The sequence below is a fragment of the Panthera tigris genome, chromosome D3, assembly GCF_018350195.1.
Source record: "Panthera tigris isolate Pti1 chromosome D3, P.tigris_Pti1_mat1.1, whole genome shotgun sequence".
Lineage (NCBI taxonomy): Eukaryota > Metazoa > Chordata > Mammalia > Carnivora > Felidae > Panthera > Panthera tigris.
In genome coordinates this window covers 16,488,926-16,511,310 of record NC_056671.1, presented here as the reverse complement: position 1 = coordinate 16,511,310, position 22,385 = coordinate 16,488,926, and the positions used below count along the sequence as shown (strand labels likewise).

Genomic DNA, 22,385 nt, shown 5'->3' with positions numbered 1-22,385 from the left:
GGATAAGTAAGTACACTCTCATGTCACACTAATCTCCTGGATTCAATGAAGCTTATGTTGAAGAAGCAGATCAAAAGACTCTGTACTTACATGAAAGAGCTCTTAAATCTAACCTCCTGCATAGATTTCCTAGTTTGTCAAGGTTTCTACTATATCTTACTCTCTTGGCAGACTTGCGGTATACAGAGGTCTCCTTTAATAGAGTCAACGGTGGGATCAATGTTCCATTCAGAACACACAGGAGACAATTATCCCCTAAATTCAGCAGATCTCCAATTGCCTTCCCCAGAACAGGTTTTCTCACCTACTATACCAAGGATGAATTTAATCTCATTCCTTATTAAAAGCTATGAACTTTGACCCCCAGTAATTCACTTAATTCTCAAGTCTATGAACGAAGTACTCTCATGATTCACATTTAAGAGCTAAAAAAAAAAAACAAAAAAACAAAAAAACAAAAAACAAGTGGCAGAACTGAGATGTGAACCAAATAGTCTGGCTCCTGGGCCCAAGCACTGAGTATCTCCATGAGGATGCACAGCTGTACTAGTCTAATAGAGTTTCTGAACTTACACTTGCCCTGTTTCTTGTTCTCCTCCATCTCAATCCTGCGCTCCCGGCGGCGTTCCTCCCGAGCCTTCTTCTGGCGCTGACGCTTCCTCTTCTCAATGTCATCTGTGGGATGGTCAGACAGTGAGCAGGCAGACCAAGGACAGCCTGGCCATTAACTCCTCCCAGGTGACTAGTCACTAAGGCCACAAAAGGAGGCAGCTGGCCTGGATGAATGGAGTATGGTATGGAGACTCAAGACAGAGCTCCTAAATTCCTCCCATACTGGGTTTCCAATCAGAAGAAACCCTGAGCTTCACTATAAAGAGAAGCAGAGTGGGTGCATTCTTACCTGAGAATATCTCCAGAGTTTCCTTAGAGACCACAGGAGGCTGCAGAGCCAGTTCACAGATGCTGAACTCACAGGTGAGCGGCAGGTGAGAGAGGTATCTATGACGCTGCCGAACATCCTACCGTGGAAAAGGGACCAAAACTCAACTAACACCAGGCCAAACTGTAAGGACAGAGGTTCCCATCCCAGACAGCTAACTCTTTGGGGCTCAAAGAGTAGTGCTCAAGGTATCATCATTTTGCAAAGCCAAACAGAAACCGTCAATTGACATTCAATAAGGTAAATGATCAACCAAAAGCAGTTTTTAGGTTTGTGCTGCACATAAATAAATCAAGCCTGGTAATAAATGATTTAAAGCTGATCAGCTGTTTCTGATTTTCTGGAGCCCACAACTGAGGAGAGAGAACAGGGGAAGATAAAGAGTATTTGTTGGCAAAAAACCTGAGATCCACTGACAATTAATAACTGGGAAGGTGGAAAAAGCAGATTTCCCTACTGAATAAAGCTTGGCCTGAAACAGTAAGAAAAAAAAAAAGCCCATCAATTTCAGTTTAATTTTCTTTTCCATTCTCTTTCTGCATGTTTGATGGAAAGTTTACAGCGTAACAAATTTGTGATCAATATAAGGATAACTCTCAAAGGGCAAAACCTCGCATATATAAATTATCAGATAATAATTGATAGTATCTGTTAAGCCGAAAAGGTGTTTCAATCTTGTATAACCTAGTATAGAGCCTCCAATAACTCTTCGATTCCTTGGACATTTCTCCCAAGCCATAAGGAAAAAGAGAAAAACAAACTCATCTTGAATGAAAGTGGGAGACATCTATGTTCCCAAACCACAATAAATGAACCTAAAAACAGAGAGCAAGGGGTGACTAACAGAACCCCGACATGGTAAGAGAGCCCCATTTAACCTCTAAAATCTTTGCAGGCACAGAATCAGTGACAAAAATAGACTTAAATACAAAAGCTAAGCTCTTTGAAGAACTGTGAGCATGGGCTGCTCAGGCCCATATCAAAAAAGATCAGGTTGATGACACTCCAGAACCGTGCCACAGGGACAAGGCAGGACCTTACCTCAGACATGGAGTAGCCGGCGATCTCCACCACTACTGCCGAGATCTTCTCCGGGCTCTGCTCCAGGCTGCCGTACTCCCTCACAAGGCAGCGCACATTCACAGGGTGCAGGAACATGTGCTGCCCGTCCTCCGCTGAAGACAAGCGGCTCTCTCACACAACAGTCGTGGCCAGTCCTCAAGACAGGGCCCCCCGTACAGCTAGGCCTGCCTCTCCCTCCCCGAGGCCAAAGGCAAAACAGACCCAAGCACCCACATCTAGCAGCAATACCTCCTCCTGCTAAGAGGCCAGGCCACCTTGCTGAAACATCTCCATGGCAACCCAGCCCTCCTCTCAGGAACCCTCACCTTGGTAAAAGTAGTAACAAGGAGAGCCACTCAGGTGTGTGAAGCCTGGCTTGGTGATGGGTTCCTGCTGGCTGGACTCAGTACAAATGGTCCCCTCTCCAAGACTGTCATCTGCTAACTCTGAGTCATCACAGGCTTCAGGCTCCGGTTCAGACACTGCTTCCTCTTCCTCTACCAGAGGGAGAGCAAGAGGACGAGGAGAACCCAGAGAACAAACTTCGGTGGTCTCTTCATCAAAAGCAGACAGATAGTCTAACACACCCTGTTGAGACAAATTCTATGTCAACAGAAAGTACATGTGGCAAAGGTAGACACATGAACCAAGTTCTCTGGAAGGTTTTCTTAGCTGTCACATTCATGGATTTAACATCCCTAGGTAAAGAACTAATAAGCACACGGGAAATACTCATAGTCCCCCCTCCTCTCCCATGGAGAGGCGATTTCACAACATCACCTACCAACTCAACAGCAGCCTTGAGGAACGGCAGCCATTTAGTCTGTAACGGGGTCACACTCACCTTCCTGGGTTGAAAAACGGACTCCTTCGCCAAGGGAGCCATCAGCACCAGTTGTTCCAGAGCAGGCACAACACTAAGGACCTCCCCTCTGCTTTCAGCCAATCCTGACAGAGCCTCTTCCCGAGTCTAAACCACCAGAGAGAAGACCAGAGAAAGCTAAGTTTCTAGAAACACACTTAGTTTGTAGGGCAAGGGCTTACAATGGCCTTTCTCAACAGGAGCAAAAGTTAAAAGGCAACAAGACCCAATAGGAAAAGTACTTAAAATCCTCAATCCTTCAAGGAAACAGGGAGCAAAAAGCACCTGACACCCAAATGGGATGGTATTCTACTTACAATCTGACAGTGACAATACTACACAAAAGTTTCCTGAACAAAAAAACCAAGAACACAGAACTAGTCCTCTAGTTTTTACAAGCTACTCTTAAAGAAAGAGCCCCAGTGCGGGAGGCAGGGGTTTGGCCAACTGCCATCTCAACCTGGACAGCTCTACTTCTATACAGCTCGTCTTCTCTGAAATGCACTTGAACGAATGCTCTGCATTTAATTAAAAACAAAATACACAGGACCTACTAAAGGAAGACTCAGAAGTCAGAAAGACAGGAATTCAAATACCAGCTTCATCTCGTATTAGTTATTATGTCCTCAAGCAAATTACCTAACCCATGACTCCATTTCCTCATCCGTGAAAGGGGATAGTTCACACCGGGATATGCAGCTCATGTGACATAAATGTAAGTACAGTACCTTAACACAGGACCTGTCACATGCCAATTACTCAAGATACAAGGGCTTTCACTGTTCTAACACAGATCAGTGATTCTCAAAATATGGTCTGAGGATGAACATTAGAATCAGTCTGGAACTCATTATAACACAAATTATTAAGCCTACGGAGCCCATATTTGACTGAATTCACATCTCAGGGTGGAGGCCAATGCCCTGATTCTGATGCCTGGTAAGGATACACAGCACAGGAAATTCTCTATTTGGGTAATTTTTCCTGCTTCAAAATCCTCAGCAGGTATTACTAGGGACTGCTGGATAGGCCATAACACTCTCTTCAAAATGCGCCTCAAATAAAACATCTCTAAAAATAAATCCAAGTGTTTCCTTAGGAAAAAAACCTACTTTGCTTAACTAAGAACATAGCTAACCTAAGACTAAGAGACTCCAGTGACTCAACTAGTTATAAGACGATTTTAATTTGTTCCTTTCAGCTCCAGAGAGTGCTTTAAAAACCACTAGGTCAACCATTCCCTCACATCACCAACGGCCAGAGCAAACTGGCTATTTTAGCCATTAACTATGCGTTATCTTAAATTCAGGACCAAGATAACTTATCCCCACCATCCTGTCCTGTCATCCTACCTTGAGCTCCTGGATAGCTGCCTCAATAAAGCAGGACTCGGGAGTGTGCTTCTCCTCTGCCAGCTGCTGCTCCAAAGCTATTTTCTCTTCCTGAACTACCCGGTGCAGCACCTGCTCCTTAGAGGCCAGCAGCAACTTGGAGTACTGGCTGTGCGGTTCATCTACAAGAAAGCCAGCAAGATCACAAAAATGCAACAGTCGGAGCTTTGCAACCTTGTGGCTACACAGGAATTTACACAGCTTTTATCCCCCAAAGTGAAGATGGAGTAATCAGGCTAATTTTCTAAAAATAATTTAGCAATGACCTTAAATAAAAGGTTTATAACTCTGACCCCATAACACAAGGAATCCAAGAAAACCAAAGACGCACTAAAAATGTTTTAGCCAAACTACTGATTACCCTATCATCTGTAATACCAAAAAATGCTACATCAACCAGTTAAGTCCAATAATAAAGAAACGGTTAATGACATGATGGCATATTCATTAAAGAGAATTTTTCAGACATTAAAAATGGTTTTCTGGGGCACGTGGCTGACTCAGTTGGAAGAGCATGCGACTCTTGATCCCGGGGTTGTGAGTTCGAGCCCCATGATGGGTGTAGAGATATTTGAAATAAAACAAAACAAAAAACAAAACAAAACAGGGGTGCCTGGCTGGCTCAGTCTGTTAGGCATCTGACTTCAGCTCAGGTCATGATCTCGTGGTTCGTGGGTTTAAGCCCCACATCAGGCTCTGTTCTGACGCCTCTGAGCCTGAAGCCTGCTTTGGATTCTGTGTCTCCCTCTCTCTGTCCCTCCCCAACTCACACTCTGTCTCTCTCAAAAATGAATATTAAAAAGAAAAAAAAAAGTTTATTTAATGGGGCACCTGGGTGGCTCAGTTGGTTAAGCGTCCGACTTTGGCTCAGATCACGATCTCACAATTCTTGGGTTCGAGCCCCACGTCGGGCTCTGTGCTGACAGCTCAGAGCCTGGAGCCTGCTTCAGATTCTGTGTTTCCCTCTCTCTCTGCCCCTCCCCAACTTGTGCTCTCTCTCAAAAATAAATAAACTAAAAAAAACTTTTTAATAAAAAAAATTTAAAGATAAAAAAATAAGCTTTAAAAATTTTTAAATAAAAATGGTTTTGTGAGATGACATTTAGTGACATGTAGAAATACCTACATTACATGAATATAAAGCAGACACCAAAACTAGAAAATTTAATCCCAATCTTGCAAAAATATACATGAATAGGAAAATAATCTACAACTTTGGGATATCTCTGAGTAAAAGGACCATGGATGATTTGTTTACTTCCCTCCCCCATATTTTCTGTACTTTTTAAAAACTTTAGGACAATGTTAACTTTTGGGAAACTCTTGAAATGCCCTGTTTTCCCACCCTCCGATCCTAGTATCTGCCCAGAGATAACCATTTACAAATTGTGATACGTATTTGCCAAATCTTTTTCTATACATTTATAAATCCATAATCACTTAAGAAAACAAAGGTTTTTCCATAAATGATAAACTTTAAGTTGTTCTGTGTTTTTCATCCAACCTGTATTAAATTCTTTCAAAACATTAATACAGAGGGGTGCCTGGGTGGCTCAGTTGGTTGAGTGTCTGATTTCGGCTCAGGTCATGATCTCACGGTTCCTTGGGTTCAAGCCCCGTGTCAGACCCTGTGCTGACATGTCAGAGCCTGGAGCCTGCTTCGGATTCTGTGTTTCCCTCTCTCTCTCTCTGCCCCTCCCCCATTCGTGCTCTTTCAAAAATAAATAAATGTTAAAAAAAAATTTTTTTTGTATGTTAATACAGAGATCCTATTTTTACCTTCTGTATTGTGTTCCACAGCATAACAAACACTGAGTGAGTTCCTTATGGAACGTTTATTTAGCTTATTGACAGCTTCTATTACATTGTAACAAAAATTCCTTATACGTATTCCTTGGTGCATATAATTTCTTTATATTAAGTACAAAAGCTGGACCAAAGGTTGTGCATATTTTAAATACTACCAAATTGCACCCCCCCAAAAGCTGTATTGACTTACATTGCCACCCTGTATACAGTACTCATTTTCCTACACCTGCCAAAAACCTAGTGCTTCTAATGTCTTTTTTTTTCTTCTTTTTTTTTTGCGTCAATCTGATAGGGATTTTGATTTGCATAACTCTTAGCAAAGTTAAACCTAATTCTTGGGAAGTTATTCTAGTATCCTTTTCTGGGAAATACTTTCATATGCTTAGCCCATTCTTCTACTGGACTGTTAATATAACTTATAGAACACCTGTATATTCCAGACATTAATCTTTAGTATCAAATGTGTAAATCTTCCCCTAGTTAATCACCTACTGACTTTAAGGAATCTTGTCAGATTTCATTCTTATAAAATCAAGTGTATCTGTCTTTTCTTTTCTAGGATCTACGGTTTCAGCCTGGTTCAAAAACCCATCCCTATCTGAGGATTTACAGAGATACTATCCTATATGTTCTCTTAAGAGTTTTAGATTTTTTAAAGTTTAGGGGCGCCTAGATGGCTCAGCCAGTTAAGTGTCTGACTCTTGACTTCGGCTCAGGTCATGATCTCATGGTTTGAGATTGAGCCCAGCATCGCACTCTGTGCTGACAGCACACAGCAGGCTTGGGAGTCTCTCCCTCCCTCTCTGTGTGTCTTCTACTAGACTACTGAGTTTCTTGACAACAAGTGGCCAGTCTGGCTGACTGTGGAATCCTCAAGGCTGGGCACAATGCCAGGCACTATTTCAACAAAATTAAAAATTAAAAAATACATAACTAAACCACACCTGAAACCAAGAGTTAAACCACTCTCTGTAAACTCCCCTCTAACCTACTAAAATCCTAAAACTGACCTGCAAATGATAGAAATGGCTTGCCCAAAGGCTCAAATTTTGATAGTAGATAGATATATTTGATAGCCTTAAAAGATGTACCCAAGATTATTACCCCCTAAATTAACAGAACTCACCTCCTAGATGAATAGGATGGTCTACATTCATCCATTTGGATTTGGGCAAGGCCAACAACACCCCTTTCTCCCTCTTCATCAGCTGCATTGTAATAGTGTCACCAACAACATACTGACGTGACTCGGTGGCAACAACACTGTAACATGGACATTTAGATGTAAAAGAGCAAGAAGTTAGCAGACTGGGGTCTAACCTAGTAAATGTCTCCTTCTCACCTCTTGAGATCCTTCTTATGCACAGAACTGTAACAGATGGGACATTTACTCCAGGTCTTCTCACTCAGTGAAAGGTAGTGCAGAATGCATGCCCAGCAGAAGATGTGTCCACAACGGGTTATCTTGGCTGCAGTAGGTGGATATAGGCATATTGGGCAAGATGGCACTTCATGGCTACAAATGCGCTGCAACAAAAGGGCACCACGAGTTACACTGCTTTCAAAGTGACATGGGATTGTCAAAGTTAAAGCCTCTCCTCTCCCACCCCCATCCCTGAACATCTCTACTCAACACATCTTCACAGAATTGTTCAAAATGCAAGTATATAATAACACTTTAAGTAAATCGTTAAGGAAATCACAATAATGGTTTAATAACTACATAACAAGTACTTTAGAGGTTCCACAAAGGAAAAAGGAACAGAAATCAATATATAATCCCACTTATAAAAAGAAACTTTATACGTACACGTACACAAAGGCTTATAAAAGGTCGAAAAGTAATGTACCAATAATTTCCAATAGAGAAGTCTATCAGACCTACACTTTATATGCATCTCTATTTTTTTTTTAACCAATAAATATAGAACTTAGGTTTCATAGGCCTTGTCATTCTCTGATGTTTTTACCAATTTTCATAGTTAATGAGTAGCCAGGCTTGGAGACCCAGCACTTTGAAAAGTATTGTATGGGGTGCCTGGGTGGCTCAGTCAGTTAAACATCCAACTCTTGATTTATGCTCAGGTCATGGTCTCACAGTCGTGGGATCGAGCTCCATGTCAGGCCCACTGACATGATCAAGCTCCCTTTGGGCTTCATGCCAGGCACAGAGCCTGCTTAGGATTCTCTCTCTCCCTCTGCCCCACCCCCACTCAGGCTCACTTGTGCTCTCAAAAAAAAAAAAAAAAAAAAAAAAAAAATTTACATCCCTATAACCTAAGAGCAGCAAAGGAATACCCAGAACTCATTACTTCAACAGAAAACAAACTGCAGCAGTGGCTTAGAGAGTAGTGTACCTGGTGGCTCACTCATGTGCCACAAGACTGAGGCCTAATTTGATATTGATTACTACAAATGGCTACCGATGAAGCCATGTTCATGCAATGAGCCCACCCTAGGTCAGGAAGGTAACCAGAGTGCCTCATGTATTTCTCTGGTTATTTCTTCCCAGGAGAAAGGAGGCGGTAGATAGAACTGCTTTGATGAGATAGAACCTTTGATGAGAGCCCTCCAACTCCCCAATCCTGCAGGCTAGTGCTAATTAGCACAAAATGAACTCCAGGAGAAACCAGGACTCATCTCTGGGGGACTTATCTCTACAGTGAGGCCATGCAGAAAAAAGGTATCAACAGTGATACCAGCCAACAGCTGCTGTGTCACCATGGTTCCTTTCCTTAGTTCTCTCTCCCACTAACAGTTTATAAGCTTAGCCGAGCTACTCACCACTTGTTCCACAAAGTCCCAGTTGACTAAGGTATCAGGATCAGCAAAATGAACTGTGTAGTCTTGGTCTTCAGACACCACAAATTGGCAGCTGGAAACAGGGAAGAGGACAGGGAAAAGGCAGACTCTCAAAAGCCACCAACAAGCCCTCAGCAGAAACTCATTACTCCTTCACTTAGAAATCAAATACAGGCCATTAGCAGCCATGGTTTGTGAAGCACTGAACTAGGACTTCAGCCTCAGTTCTGAGCCCCAGCTCTGGAGGGAATCCAAAGACTTGCCAAGTAGGAGTCTAAATCCATGAACTCTGTTTCTTCTGCTTCCAAGCCTAGCCAAGGCCCTGCAGGCCTCCCCTGAGCTAAAATTAACCCAGACTGCAGCTCTATCAATCAGCAGGAAGCCAGATTTCCTCCCTCCCTCTGAGAAACCATGGCACACAGCTAGTCTTCAAGGCAGCAGAAAGACTGTTCTCGCTCAGTCATTTGATTACGAATTTATATAAAGTACTAACCAGTTACTTCAGTCTAGATCCAAGGTCAAATCTTACATTGTAACTAATGACACACAAAAGGAAATAAAAGGGAATCAGTATTTGAGCAAACGTATGCCATGCCAAACACTCCAACCCATCATCCAATTCTCCTTTAAGTAATCCTCCTCCTTTATAGGGAGAAGATGAATCTCACCGTGGCTAAATAAATTACCCAAGATCAAAGGTCAAAATAAATTCAAATGTGGGTCCAATTCCAAAACAAATACTTTTACTATCTCATTATGACACTAAAGCATTATTTAATTTTAGCATTAATCAATGTATTTATTTAAGCATTATATTCTTTTAAGCACCAAGAACATCCACTTGAAAAGCTGGTTTTCGACACCTGCACTGCCCCCCAAAAAGAGAGAGGAGGAAAAGAACCAGATCAACTCCCTTTCTGCCTCTCTCCCATAGCAGTTTAAAAGAAGCTTCTTCTCAGCACCAAGAACCACCCAGAGGCTCAACTGCACTTTCCTCCCAAGAGTAGACATACTCACTTGGCCTGTAAAAAGAGTTCCTTGTTAAAAGGCTTATGCCCCCATTTGTTCCTCTTTCCCCAGCTGCCATGTCCACTGCCTTCAAAGTGACCCGCCTGGCCACGGGGTTCAAAAGTGAAATTCAACAAGTGGTTCAGATTGATCTTCTTCGGACCAGAGAACTGGGCAGGGCTAAACTCTGCCCGTTGAGCCTCTGCTACCTAGAGAGAATAAGAATGAATCAGAGTATTTCAGAATAGAATGACACTGATTGATAGCAGAAACCAGCACAACCCTCCTTCTACATGGTTTAAAATATTAACTAAACGAAACACAGCTTAAAGTAAACAATCTTCCTAGGAAAGGTGAATACAAAAGTCTACCTAAGATCTGGATGGGAATAGAAAGGGGGACAAGAGCCTTTAACATATAATTAAACTGTTTAGCCTGCCCCGCTAAATGGCAATTAACTATTTATTAAATGACTAAACCCAACATGAAGTCGTCTAGCTACTGGGAAGCACAATGATTTACTTACTGGATTAATTTTTTGACAATCCCATAGGACTCCTAGACCTTCACTCTTGTTAGCTACTTGTTCTCTGGTTTGTTTCTGGCAAAAACAAGTCTGTGGAACTATACTCTGGAGGCGGCTTGCAAGCAGCTGCTAACTGCCACGGGCTTCAGAATCCTGCCAGAGACCTCCCGTCTAAGACACACACTGCTATTCATTGTTAATTAAAACTGACAGAATTAGAACATGTAGGCAGACTACCTCTGTGTCCAGAAATAAACCCAATCAGCAGAGGAGAAATACCACTGCACATAAAGATGGAAAAAATCACGTTGGGGCTTTTTAACATTTCCAAATTGAAGTGGAAAGTACTTATAAGTCAGCCAGTGCATTTTCTAATCCCAATTTATAATTTAATGTCATAAGCACTTTGCCATGTGAGTCATATTAACACATAGTCACTTTAAATGGCTATATACCATTACGCCATACAGGTATACTATAATGCCCTTGTGTCAGACACAGACTGTTAGTAGCTTGTCCACTGTAATAAAATAATGTTATGATAAACACATTTTGGGATAGATCTTTGTGCACAAATATTTGGTCACCTATCATTGTTTCTTTTGAATGTATAGTAGGAATTACTGGGTCAAAGGAAATACAAATTTAAGGCTTTTGCTGCTTAGTCATATTTAGAAATTAGTAAGCAGCACCCGCACAGACATCATAAAGAAGCTAAAGAGTACAAAAAGGGATATGGTGAAAGATACATTCCATCCCAGAGACAACAAATATGACTTGCGATACCCTATGCATATAGACCACAGCATATGACCCTTATGATTAAATACAGTGGCAAAACATACAATTAAACAATTTCCTTTCATTTCAACAATAGATCCTGGGAGACAACCCCCCCACACACTGTTCATGTAACTCACCACAGGAAGCTCACCACTTCCAGGTCATCCCTTGCCTCTTATCCCCTGGAAAATCATCTCCATGGGACTGCTGTCCTCTCATCAGTCTTCCACTCCCAATGCCCCCAAATTAGATAAGAGCTTGTGCTCACTCAACAAAATCCTCCACATCCTCAACCTTCTATTGTCCCACTATTATCCTAGCTGCCACTACCACTCTCTCTGATACTGCCCATCACAACTCCTGATTATCCTTCCAACACTGACCTCTCATTTCCTTGACCCCCCCTCTCCTCCAATTAGCTTGTCCTCTACTTCAGGAATCCAATCCCCATAGACATACCATCTGGAGCTGTGCCATCCTTTACAGCAACCACTACTAGCCAAATGTGGCCAATGCCACATCATGAAATACCATTTTAGCTATATTGGGTAAAAACATTAAAATTAATTTCACCATTTTCCTTTTTGAATGTGGCAACTAAAATTTTTTTTTTTTTTTTTTTTTTTTTTTTAACATTTATTCACTCCTGAAAGAGAGAGACAGAGTGCGAATGGGGAAGGGGCAGAGAGAGAGGGAGACACAGAATCCGACGCAGGCTCCAGGCTCCAAGCTGCAAGCACGGAGCCCGATGCGGGGCTCGAACTCACAGACCACAAGATCATGACCTGAGCCGAAGTCAGCTGCTTAACCAACTGAGCCACCCAGGCGCCCCTAAAAAATTTTAAATTATACATGTGGCCTGCATTTCTACTGGACAGCACTGCTCTATAATCTAGACCATAAGGGTAACAACCACACATCTCCCACCATCATAATTTTGAGCACCCAACATTCAAGCAGCAACTCCCTCCTTTCCCAGCTTGTTCCCTTCAGTCCTGATTCCAACAATTCTTTACCCCTACTGGGATCTCCAAATCAGTGATCCAACCCATCTCTTCCATTTTCTTTCCTTACTTGACCTAAAGCCTATGGTCCACAACCCCTTTCTTTCTCTCTGTCATCTGTACTCACCTAGCAGAACCTTCCCCTAATTAATCTGACTCTCTATGTATTTCCACACCAGCACCAAACAGTTACACACAAGAACACAACCACACCACACTGACCAGTCTCACTGAAGCAGCCCTACCACAACCCTGTTACCTTTCTGTACCCACTTAACTCCCAGTCACCCAGACAATGCCATTCTGCAAGGCTTCCAAGGCTCCCCTCTCAGCTCACCTTCCATATTTCACAGAGACAATAAGAACAATCAGAAGAGAATTCCTATGTCCTCCTACCAGTACTCTGCCTTCTTCTGGTTACTGAGGATGAACTGGCAAAGCTCCTATTTAAGCCAACTCCTCCACTTGTACAGTAGGATCACAACTCCTCAAGGACTCAAGGACACTGTTACAGTAATTCTCGCCCTGTCCTCTGCATGTCTGCCCCCTAACAAGACAATCCCATTAGCAGAGATATGCTGTATTTTTCTTTTGAATCTCTTTAACTTTAAAATCTCTTGACTTCAGGGGCACCTGGGTGGCTCACTTGGTTGGGCTTCCGACTTTGGCTCAGGTCATGATCTTGTGGCTTATGAGTTCGAGCCCCGTGTCGGGCTCTGTGCTGACAGCTCAGAGCCTGTGGCCTGCCTCAGATTCTGTGTCTCCCTATCACTCTGTCCTAACCCACTCCCATTCTGTCTTAAAAAAAAAAAAAAAAAAAATCCTCGACTTCACATTCCCTCAAGCTACTGCCTCACCTCTCCACTCCCCTTTAGAGCAAAGCCCCTAAAAAGTACTGTCTGAACTTGATGTTTCTTCCTCCCATCCTTCCATTCTCTGAAGCTATGCCTATCCGGTTTTTGTCCTCACCACTCCACCAAAGCAGCTCAAAGCCAACAGCCTATATTCACATGATCAAATCTACTAGTCCACTTTCAGTCTTAATCTTCTGTAGCCTATCAGTAGAGGGCAAAACTGGCCACTTTCTCCAAATGGCTTTCAGTTCTCTTCCTCCCTTTTTGCTGGTGCCTCATGATCCTGACTCAGACCTCAGTCCTTGAATCTATTCCCTTTCTGCAGGACTTACTTAGTTCCATAGCTGCCAACACCAAATGTATGCAGATGGCTCTCTAGCCTGGGTCTCCTCCTTGAACTCCAGATTCCATTAACTGTCTATCTCTTAGAGATCCAGTAGGCATCTCCACACAAATAGCATATTTCCAAAATGAAGCTCTTTATCTCAACTCTCCTTCCCTCCCCACCACCCCCAAACTTTCTACTTCTCTTGAAATCTTCCCCACTTCAGCATACAGTACCTGAACTGAGCTCCCACTGAAGACATTTTTTTTCAAAGTCATTCATTTCTCTGCTCAGACCCCACAACTAACATATTAAACAATCCTGTTGGCTCTATCTTCAAACATCACCCCAATGTGTAGCATCTCACCACTATCGCTGTTTCAAAGCTTCCATCACTCTCACCAGAAATATCTTAACAGCCTCCTAACTAGCCTCCTGGTTCCACTCTCTCCTTTAAAACTCCCAACTCAGATTATAGAACTTCCCTTCTTAAACCCCCAATAGCTTCCCATCTCGCTCAACAAAATCCAAAATCCCACAAGGCCCAACACGATCTGACCCTTCTTGTCTATTCTTTGGCTTCATTCTCTACTCCTCCACTCATGGTAGCCTACATGTTTGACCTCAAACAAACCAAAAGTATTACCACCTCTGGTTCCTTGCACTTGTGCACTTGTTATTCCTTCTCGCCAAGACATCCTCCTCAAAACTGTATGGTGTGCTCCCTTGCTTCGTTCAGAACTCTACTCCGAATTCACTTCCTCAGAGTAAGTAGCCTTCCTTCGTCACCCTCCAAAACTGTACTCTTTGTTACTCTCTATCCCTTTAATTCTCTCAATCTACTTTTTGTTAATTCAATAAGCACTTACCTTTGGATTTATTATACAATCGACACCTGAACAATACAGGCATTAGCAGCATTGATCCCTGGCGCAACTGAAAATACACGTATAACTTTTGACTCCCCAAAACACTTAACTGCTAATAACCTGTTGACTGGAAGCCTCACCAATAACAGTTAACACATATTTTATGTTATATATATTACAAAGTATATTTTTACAATAAAGCTGGAGAAAAGAAAATGTTATTTAAGACAATTAAAAAAAAAAAAACACATTTATGACACTGTATTTATATTAAGAAAAAAAAGTCCACATAAGTGGCCCAATGCAGTTCAAACCTGTATTGTTCAAGGGCCAACTGTGTAATGGTCTATTTTCTCCGTAAACTAAAATATAAGTTACAATGTTCTACTCAGTATTGTATGCCAAACTCCCATGTGGTATTTGATGAACAGGAGAGGACAAAATTTTTGGTGAATGAATTCTTCCATGAGTACATTAAATCTGCTTTATTTTGTAATAGTTACATAGTACGGAACATTCAAACAGGAGGATAATTCATCTAACCAATGCCTTGCTAATTTAGGTCGTTTCCTAGATTCTGCAACTACAAACAATGCAACAGTGAACTCCTTTGTACAGAAGTCTTTATGTACTCCCAAAAGGATATCTAAGAAACTCCTAAAATCAGAGTACCTAGGACTAAGGATATAGCATCTTACAATTTGCTATAGATACTACAGAGCAAATGTCATTAAAGTCATTGTATTACTTAAATATTCAAGAGGCACCTCTAATTCAAGAGTGATAATAAAAGGTACCATCTATAGTATCTAGGGTACATTTATAGTATCTTGCTATAATTTCTCACAACCCATGATGATGATGTCTTCTTCCTCCAAAGAAATTTTCACAACTTTCAAGAGAAGAAAGGAGGCAAAGTTCCAAACCTAGTTAATCCTCAACTACTCAAGACTGCTTTGGTTATTTACTTTCACCTCTTTCTCCCCTCCTCCCCAACTACTGATAAACTGGGAGGCAGGGGAATCAGAGTTCATGCTTCTTGTGTTCTAGAAAGGACATTCCTAAATTCCATACCTCATCGCGTCTTCCACCATTAAAAGAAGAGCTAAAGACTTTGCTGCTGCCGCCGCCCCTCTGTGGAGGCATCTTGTTAAAAGTTTTGCTTTTCTGTGAATTGGAGCGACGGGACTGGTTGCTAAAATTTTCATTTTTGGGATAGGAAGGTTCACGTTTGCGATTAAAACGCTTGGATCCACTTGAGTTCTTTCCATCTGAAAGCAAGAAATGTAAAGAATTAGTTAAGAAATGACCCAGAGAAGTGCCTGGGTGGCTCAGTCAGTTGAGCATCCGACTCAGCTCAGGTCATGATTTCACAATTTGTGAAATCAAGCTCCACATCGGGCTCTGTGCTAACAGGGTGGAGCCTGCTTGGGATTCCCTCTCCCCCTCCCCCCCTCTGGAAGGAAGGAAGGAAGGAAGGAAGGAAGGAAGGAAGGAAGGAAGGAAGGAAGGAAGGAAGGAAGGAAGGAAGGAAACATAGGGGATCCTGGGTGGCTCAGTCAGAAGAGCATGTGACTCTTGATCTCAGGATCCTAAGTTCAAGCTACACATCGAGCTCAACGTGGGGCTCAAACCCACAAACCGCGAGATCATGACCTGAGGGGAAACTGGCTGCTTAACTTACTGAGGCAACCAGGTGCCCCTTACTTTTGTTTTTTAAATGATGAAGCCTAAACAGTCCCTCCTTCAGGAGGGATACAAATGCAGGTCAAACCACCCAAATAGTTCACAGTATCTCTCTTTTTTGCGCAACTTAACCACTGCTCTTATAAAAGTCCATTTAGATGAAGTGATAGAAAAGGGAACAGCCTGGAGCACCTGGCTAGCTCTGTCTGTACAGCATGCAACTCTTGATCTGGGGGTCATGATTTTGAGCCCTACTTGGGTGTTGAGCCTACTTAAATTTTTTTTAAAAAAGAACAGCCTATCTGTATTAGGGGAAAATATTTCATCTGAAAGTAGGATAGAAGATATTACTCTCCGGGCGCATGGGTGGCTCAGTTACGTGCCGACTCTCGGTTTCAGCTCAGGTAACTATCTCATGATTTCATGAATTCAAGCCCCCACACTGGGCTCTGTGCTGACAGTATGGAGCCTGCTTGTGATTCTCTCTCTCCCCCTCCCCTGCTGACGCTGTCTCTGACTCTCTCAAAAAACTAAATAAACTTAAAGAAATTAAAAAAAAAAATTCTCCTTAAATTACTATAACACAGCTAGATTCTATAGTGCAACGCCTAGGCCTTAGCAGATATATTCAAGAAGCATAACAGCAAAGCAGTATTTACATATGTTCTAGAGGTCAAACTGAGAAGCCATTAAATTGACAAAAGAAGTTGAGCTCTAAGAGCATATTAGATCAGCATAAATTACGTCCTTTTAAAAAATATTTCTTGCTTTTTTTCCTCCAGTTGTAAGAACGTATGTTCGATGTTGAAATTTGGAAGAATAGGGGCGCCTGGGTGGCTCAGTTGGTTAAGCGGCCGACTTCGGCTCAGGTCATGATCTCGCGGTCTGTGAATTCGAGCCCCGCGTCGGGCTCTGTGCTGACAGCTCAGAACCTGGAGCCTGTTTCAGATTCTGTGTCTCCCTCTCTCTGACCCTCCCCCGTTCATGCTCTGTCTCTCTCTGTCTCAAAAATAAATAAAGGTTAAAAAAAAATTTTTTTTTTTTAAATGAAATTTGGAAGAATAAATTTGCCACTAGGCATAGAATACCAACTTATAAACAGTGCATAATTTCCTTTTACTCTCTATTTTTGTATACTTGCCACGTCTCCCACAAAATGACAGACACACAGGATATACTATCTTCTATTACTCCATGAGCATTTTCACACATTTCTACCTCTAGTCTTCAAAAGCATGATTAATGGCTGCACTGTCTATCATATACTTACAGTATAACATAACCAATCTCCACTGCTGTACATTTAGGTGGTTTCTAGTTTTTTGCTAGTTAGCCTCTTTATACAGACACCTGTATGATGTCAAATTCTCATTGTGAAATCAGCAGGTTAAGTATGATCAGCATTACCTTTTACACATCCTCAAGGTGCTTTCTAGAACCATTATACCTATTCATTTATATTCTAACAACACTGTAACAGAGAACATCTAGGTCACTGCAATGTTGACAAAATAGAGTTGAATACACTTTATTAAACTGAAGGGTCAAAATTATTTGTTTTAAATTTGACTTTCTCTGGTGAGTACCAACAAATACTTTCCCAGTCTGCTAACCATTTGTATTTTGTGTAAAGAGCGCTTGTTTGTACTCTTTGCCCCATTTTTTTCTATTCGGGTGCTGAACTACATAGATTATTTTGTCCCAAGTTGAACAAAGATTCCTGACCAGACACATCTAACATGTGCCAAAGTTTACTGGCTTAAAAAAAAAAAAAAAAAGGTAAAATGAAACCTATCTGAGAACCATATACACCTAAATAACTAAAGGTCCCCAAATTAGTCTTTGGACAAAAAAAAAAAAACTACTTTATCTTTCTTGTCCCTTTGCCCATTCCATGTTGTCTTTTTTTTTTCCTCAGAATAAAATTTATTTAAAAAAGATTTCCATCCTGTTTTAGATTTGTCTATTCACTCCATGTTGTTTTATTTCAATATGGAAATTTGACCAAATTAAGTCTGCATACTAATTTAATGGCTTTAATTTAAGCAGAAACTTAGAATGAAAGTTGGGGGACTTTTAATGAAGAAACTGATTAGGCTTACTTTAAGAGGGTGATAGTTTACAAAGCCAAGATGATTCTACCATGAGCCTCAGAAACTACAAAGTTTCCCCACCCAAATATAGCTTAATCCTGCATGTTAAAAATATATAACTCAGGGCGCCTGGGTGGCTCAGTCGGTTGGGCGTCCGACTTCGGCTCAGGTCATGATCTCACATTCTGTGAGTTCGAGCCCCACATCGGGCTCTGTGCTGACAGCTCAGAGCCTGAAGCCTTCTTCGGATTCTGTGTCTCCCTCTCTCTCTGCCCCTCTCCTGCTTGTGCTGTCTCTCTGTCTCTCTCTCTCAAAAATAAACACTAAAAACAATTTAAAAAATAAATTAAAAAATACACACATAAATAAAAATATATAATTCACAGAAAAATAAAGAGAGAGACAAACCAAGAAACAGACTCTTAACTATAAAGAACAAACTCACAGCTACCAGAGGGGAGGTGGGTGAGGAGATGGGTGAAAGAAGTGAAGGATTAAAGAGTACATTTATCATGATGAGCACTAAGTAATGTACAGAATTGTTGAATCACTATATTGTACACCTGAAACTACTATAACACTGTATGTTAACTATATGGAATTAAAATTAAAAACTTAATTAAAAAAAAATTTTTGAGGGGCACCTGGCTGGCTCACTCAGTACAGCATGCGAGTCCTGTTCTCAGGGTCATGAGTTTCAGTCCCATGTTGGGTGTGGAGCCTACTAAAAAAAAAAAAACAAAAAAAACTTCTATGTGAGGATTGTTTTTAAAACTTTTTAACATTTCCATTATTAGGTTTCATAACCTAATGAAAATATTTTTTATTTTAATTTTTTTTTTTTTTTTAAATATTTGTTTTTGAGAGAGAGCAGACAAGCCAGAGAGCAGAGAGAGGGGAGGACAGAGAATCCCAAGCAGGTTCCACGTTGACAGCAGAGAGCCTGATGCAGGGCTCAAACTCATGAACCTGAGATCATGACCTGAGCTGAAGTCTTGACACTCAACCGACTGAGCCACCCAGGTGACCTGGAAATAAATTTTATGAAACACTGGATATCACATCTGTTACTACGTCACAAAAAGGTCCATAATGTCCCCCCAGATATGTAAAAAAGGTCATTTATTAAGCTTTCTTTATATCAGATATCTTTCAATGAGCACTGACCATCACAAAGCGTATTAGTACAACTGTTATTCTCAATAAAATTCATAAAACACACATACATAAACAAAACTCATAGAAACATGTCTGGAAAGGCAACACAGCAGTCTGTTAATGACCATTAATTAACTTTGGGAAATGGAGCTTCATTTTTACCTAATCGAGTGGTTCTCAATCCTGCCAGTTTGAATACCTCAACTGAGCTTTTAAGGGATTCCTATGCTCAGGCCTCACCCTCTAAGATTCTGACTTTTAAGTATACAAAAAGTTCTGTACACTTATTGTCTGGGTAATTTTAAAAAGTATTAAATGCCAGGGCGCCTGAGTGGCTCACTAAGTTGAGTGTCAACTTCGGCTCAGGTCATGATCTCACAGTTCGTGGGTTAGAGTCCCGCATCAAGCTCTGGGCTGACCAGCTTGCTCAGAGCCTGGAGCCTGCTTCAGATTCTGTCTCTCTCTGCCCCTCCTTCTCTCTCTGCCCCTCTCCTGCTCACACTTTGTCTCACTCTTTCTCAAAAATAATAAATGTAGGGGCGCCTGGGTGGCGCAGTCGGTTAAGCGTCCGACTTCAGCCAGGTCACGTTCTCGCGGTCCGTGAGTTCGAGCCCCGCGTCAGGCTCTGGGCTGATGGCTCGGAGCCTGGAGCCTGTTTCCGATTCTGTGTCTCCCTCTCTCTCTGACCCTCCCCCGTTCATGCTCTGTCTCTCTCTGTCCCAAAAATAAATAAAAAACGTTGAAAAAAAAAAATTTAAAAAAAAAAAATAATAATAAATGTAAAAGAAATTTTTTTTTAAACTATTAAGTGCCTAGAAAAAATTATTTTTTGGTAAGATGACTAGCTTATTTTATAGGAAGCTAAATAAATCCAAGGTGGTGTGTATCCTCAAAGAAAAAAAGAAAACGTGAGCTAACAAATCAAAGTCCAAATTTTGAAAGCAACCACTTCACCATGATTTGTCACCACCATGGAATAAATGAGAGGTATGCCATCCTCTCCAAAACTGACCAAACCACAATCCAGGAGGCGAGCTAATAAGTCACGTGAGATGGCAGCAATGCAAACAGAGAACAGATGGTCAGAGAAACACTGCAAAGCTAGGTTTATTCCTCCCAGTTACCTTTAAATCCCAGTTAGGGAAAGTGACCAGAGTTTAATCTGAAACTAGAATTTAAGAACTATACTTTTACCTACTAATCCAGTTAGCAACAGCTATTGTCAAACACAGCATCTCTGGTAACAGAAAGTGAAGCTTCAGATCTCTTAGAAATTTTTTCTTACCTATGGAGTTAGTTGATAATAAGATTTCAAATAAACAGAAAATTCAGACGGATAGAGTCCAAGCTAACTTTACCATGAGAACAAATGAGGAGGCTTTATGAAAACAGCATAAATGGAGAACACATTTTCCCCAAACCTCATTACCTAAGACTGTTTCAGATGATACTGCATTTGACTCTAATACTTTCAAGACAAGCACCTAATAGATTCCACAGATTTAGGTAGAGCCAGATTCTACACTTCAACGGCTCAAGAAAGTAAGCTGGCCCTCAGCAGGTGCAGTTTTCATTTCTTCATTTATTACCACACACACAAGGAAACAGTTTCATCATGCTTACAGAAATGCTCTCTGATGGACAGTGAACTACCCATTTCTAAAACAGATTACAACAACCGACCACATATGGATCTACAATTTTAGTTATTAAAATCAACCCCCTCGGGGCACCTGGGTGGCTCAGTCGGTTGGGCGTCTGACTTCGGCTCAGGTCATGATCTCACATTCTGTGGGTTCGAGCCCCATGTCAGGCTCTGTGCTAACAGCTCAGAGCCTGGAGCCTACTTCGGATTCTGTGTCTCCTTCTCTTTCTGCCTCCCCCTGCTCATGCTCTGTCTCTCTCTGTCTCTTAAAAATATATAAACATTAAAAAAAAAATTTTTTTTGTTTTAAATACAAAAAAAAATTTAAAAAAAAATTTTTTAACGTTTATTTATTTTTGAAGGAGAACAGAGCATGAGCGGGGGAGGGGCAGAGAGAGAGGGAGGCACAGAATCCGAAGGAAGCTCCAGGCTCTGAGCTATCAACACAGAGCCCGAAACGGGGCTCGAACCCACAGACCATGAGATCATGACCTGAGCCGAAGTCGGACGCTCAACCGACTGAGCCACCCAGGTGCCCCCCGCCCCAAAATTTTTTTTTAAATCAACTCCCTCATCTTGTCTTCCACTTGCCTAATGGTATGAAGTTACAGAATTTAAAGTGAGAGGCTGGCTCTTATCTCTAGACCCAGGCAACAGGCAACTAAAGATTGAAAGTACAGACAGGCCTGTGACCGAGAGATAAAATTCAGAGTACTGTTTTGGGGATGGCTTGTAGATAACTTGCCAGCATACACATGTGAATAACATGGGGGTGGAATCTGTCCTCCTTTCTCTAAAAGGAGATAGCAATAAGATGATCTGCTTCAGATTTTAAAAAGCAGACAAAAAAAGTCAAGTTCCTAGGAGAAACATTCTCGGTTTCAAGTTTTAGTTTCCAAGTGGTGGTTCTTAATCCTGGCTGCACAAAAAAAAATCACTGGCAGAGACTTTTAAAACTATGGATGCCAGGGCCCAAGAACCCAACCCAGATCGAAAGAATCAGAAAGAATCCTTAAGGAAGAGCTCCATACATCTCCATTTTTAAAAAAGATCCTCAGGAGGGGCACTTAGGTGGCTCAGTCAGTTAAGCATCTGACTCCATCTCAGCTCAGGTCTTGATCTCAGGGTCATGAGTTCAAGCCTGGCATTGGGCTCCACACTGTGAGTGGAGCCTACTTAAAAAAAAAAAAAAAAAAAAGTTCCTCAGGAGATTCTAATGCACAGCCAGAGCTGAGAACAACTGCCCGAGAACTACTGTCAAGATACATTCCAAAATGGACAAGACCACTAGTTACATGGCTCAAATCCAGAACTCAGGATCCCAGAGTCAACAAGAGACTTGAAAACTTACTCCAGTGTCTCAGTTCTCCCACATTTCCCTAACAGAAAGGTCTCTACGAAATTACAGTAAATATATCTCAATGTCTTCCCTCCATTACCAAATTAAAGACCATAAATTTTCCACTTCAATAATTTGGCATCATCAACATTTCTAGCTCTAGTTCTAACAGGTGGCACAACCTAGGTCAGAATACCAACCAGGAAGTTTCTGCTGCTGATTCATGCTG

At 41.5% G+C, this 22,385-nt stretch overlaps 1 protein-coding gene across 1 annotated transcript in view; it reads right to left on the bottom strand.

Annotated features, from left to right (window-relative positions):
* The window catches only part of RNF10 (ring finger protein 10), a 33,407-nt gene that overhangs the window by 6,815 nt on the left and 4,207 nt on the right, over positions 1-22,385 (bottom strand). The window contains exons 2-12 of the mRNA XM_007093567.3: positions 15,310-15,506; positions 9,884-10,083; positions 8,849-8,939; positions 7,407-7,591; positions 7,191-7,327; positions 4,217-4,377; positions 2,847-2,972; positions 2,329-2,590; positions 1,982-2,115; positions 902-1,019; positions 574-675 (exon numbers count right to left, since the gene is read on the bottom strand). Of these exons, the coding sequence (XP_007093629.2) occupies positions 574-675; positions 902-1,019; positions 1,982-2,115; positions 2,329-2,590; positions 2,847-2,972; positions 4,217-4,377; positions 7,191-7,327; positions 7,407-7,591; positions 8,849-8,939; positions 9,884-10,083; positions 15,310-15,506 (1,713 nt within the window). The remainder of the gene's footprint in view (positions 1-573; positions 676-901; positions 1,020-1,981; positions 2,116-2,328; positions 2,591-2,846; positions 2,973-4,216; positions 4,378-7,190; positions 7,328-7,406; positions 7,592-8,848; positions 8,940-9,883; positions 10,084-15,309; positions 15,507-22,385) is intronic.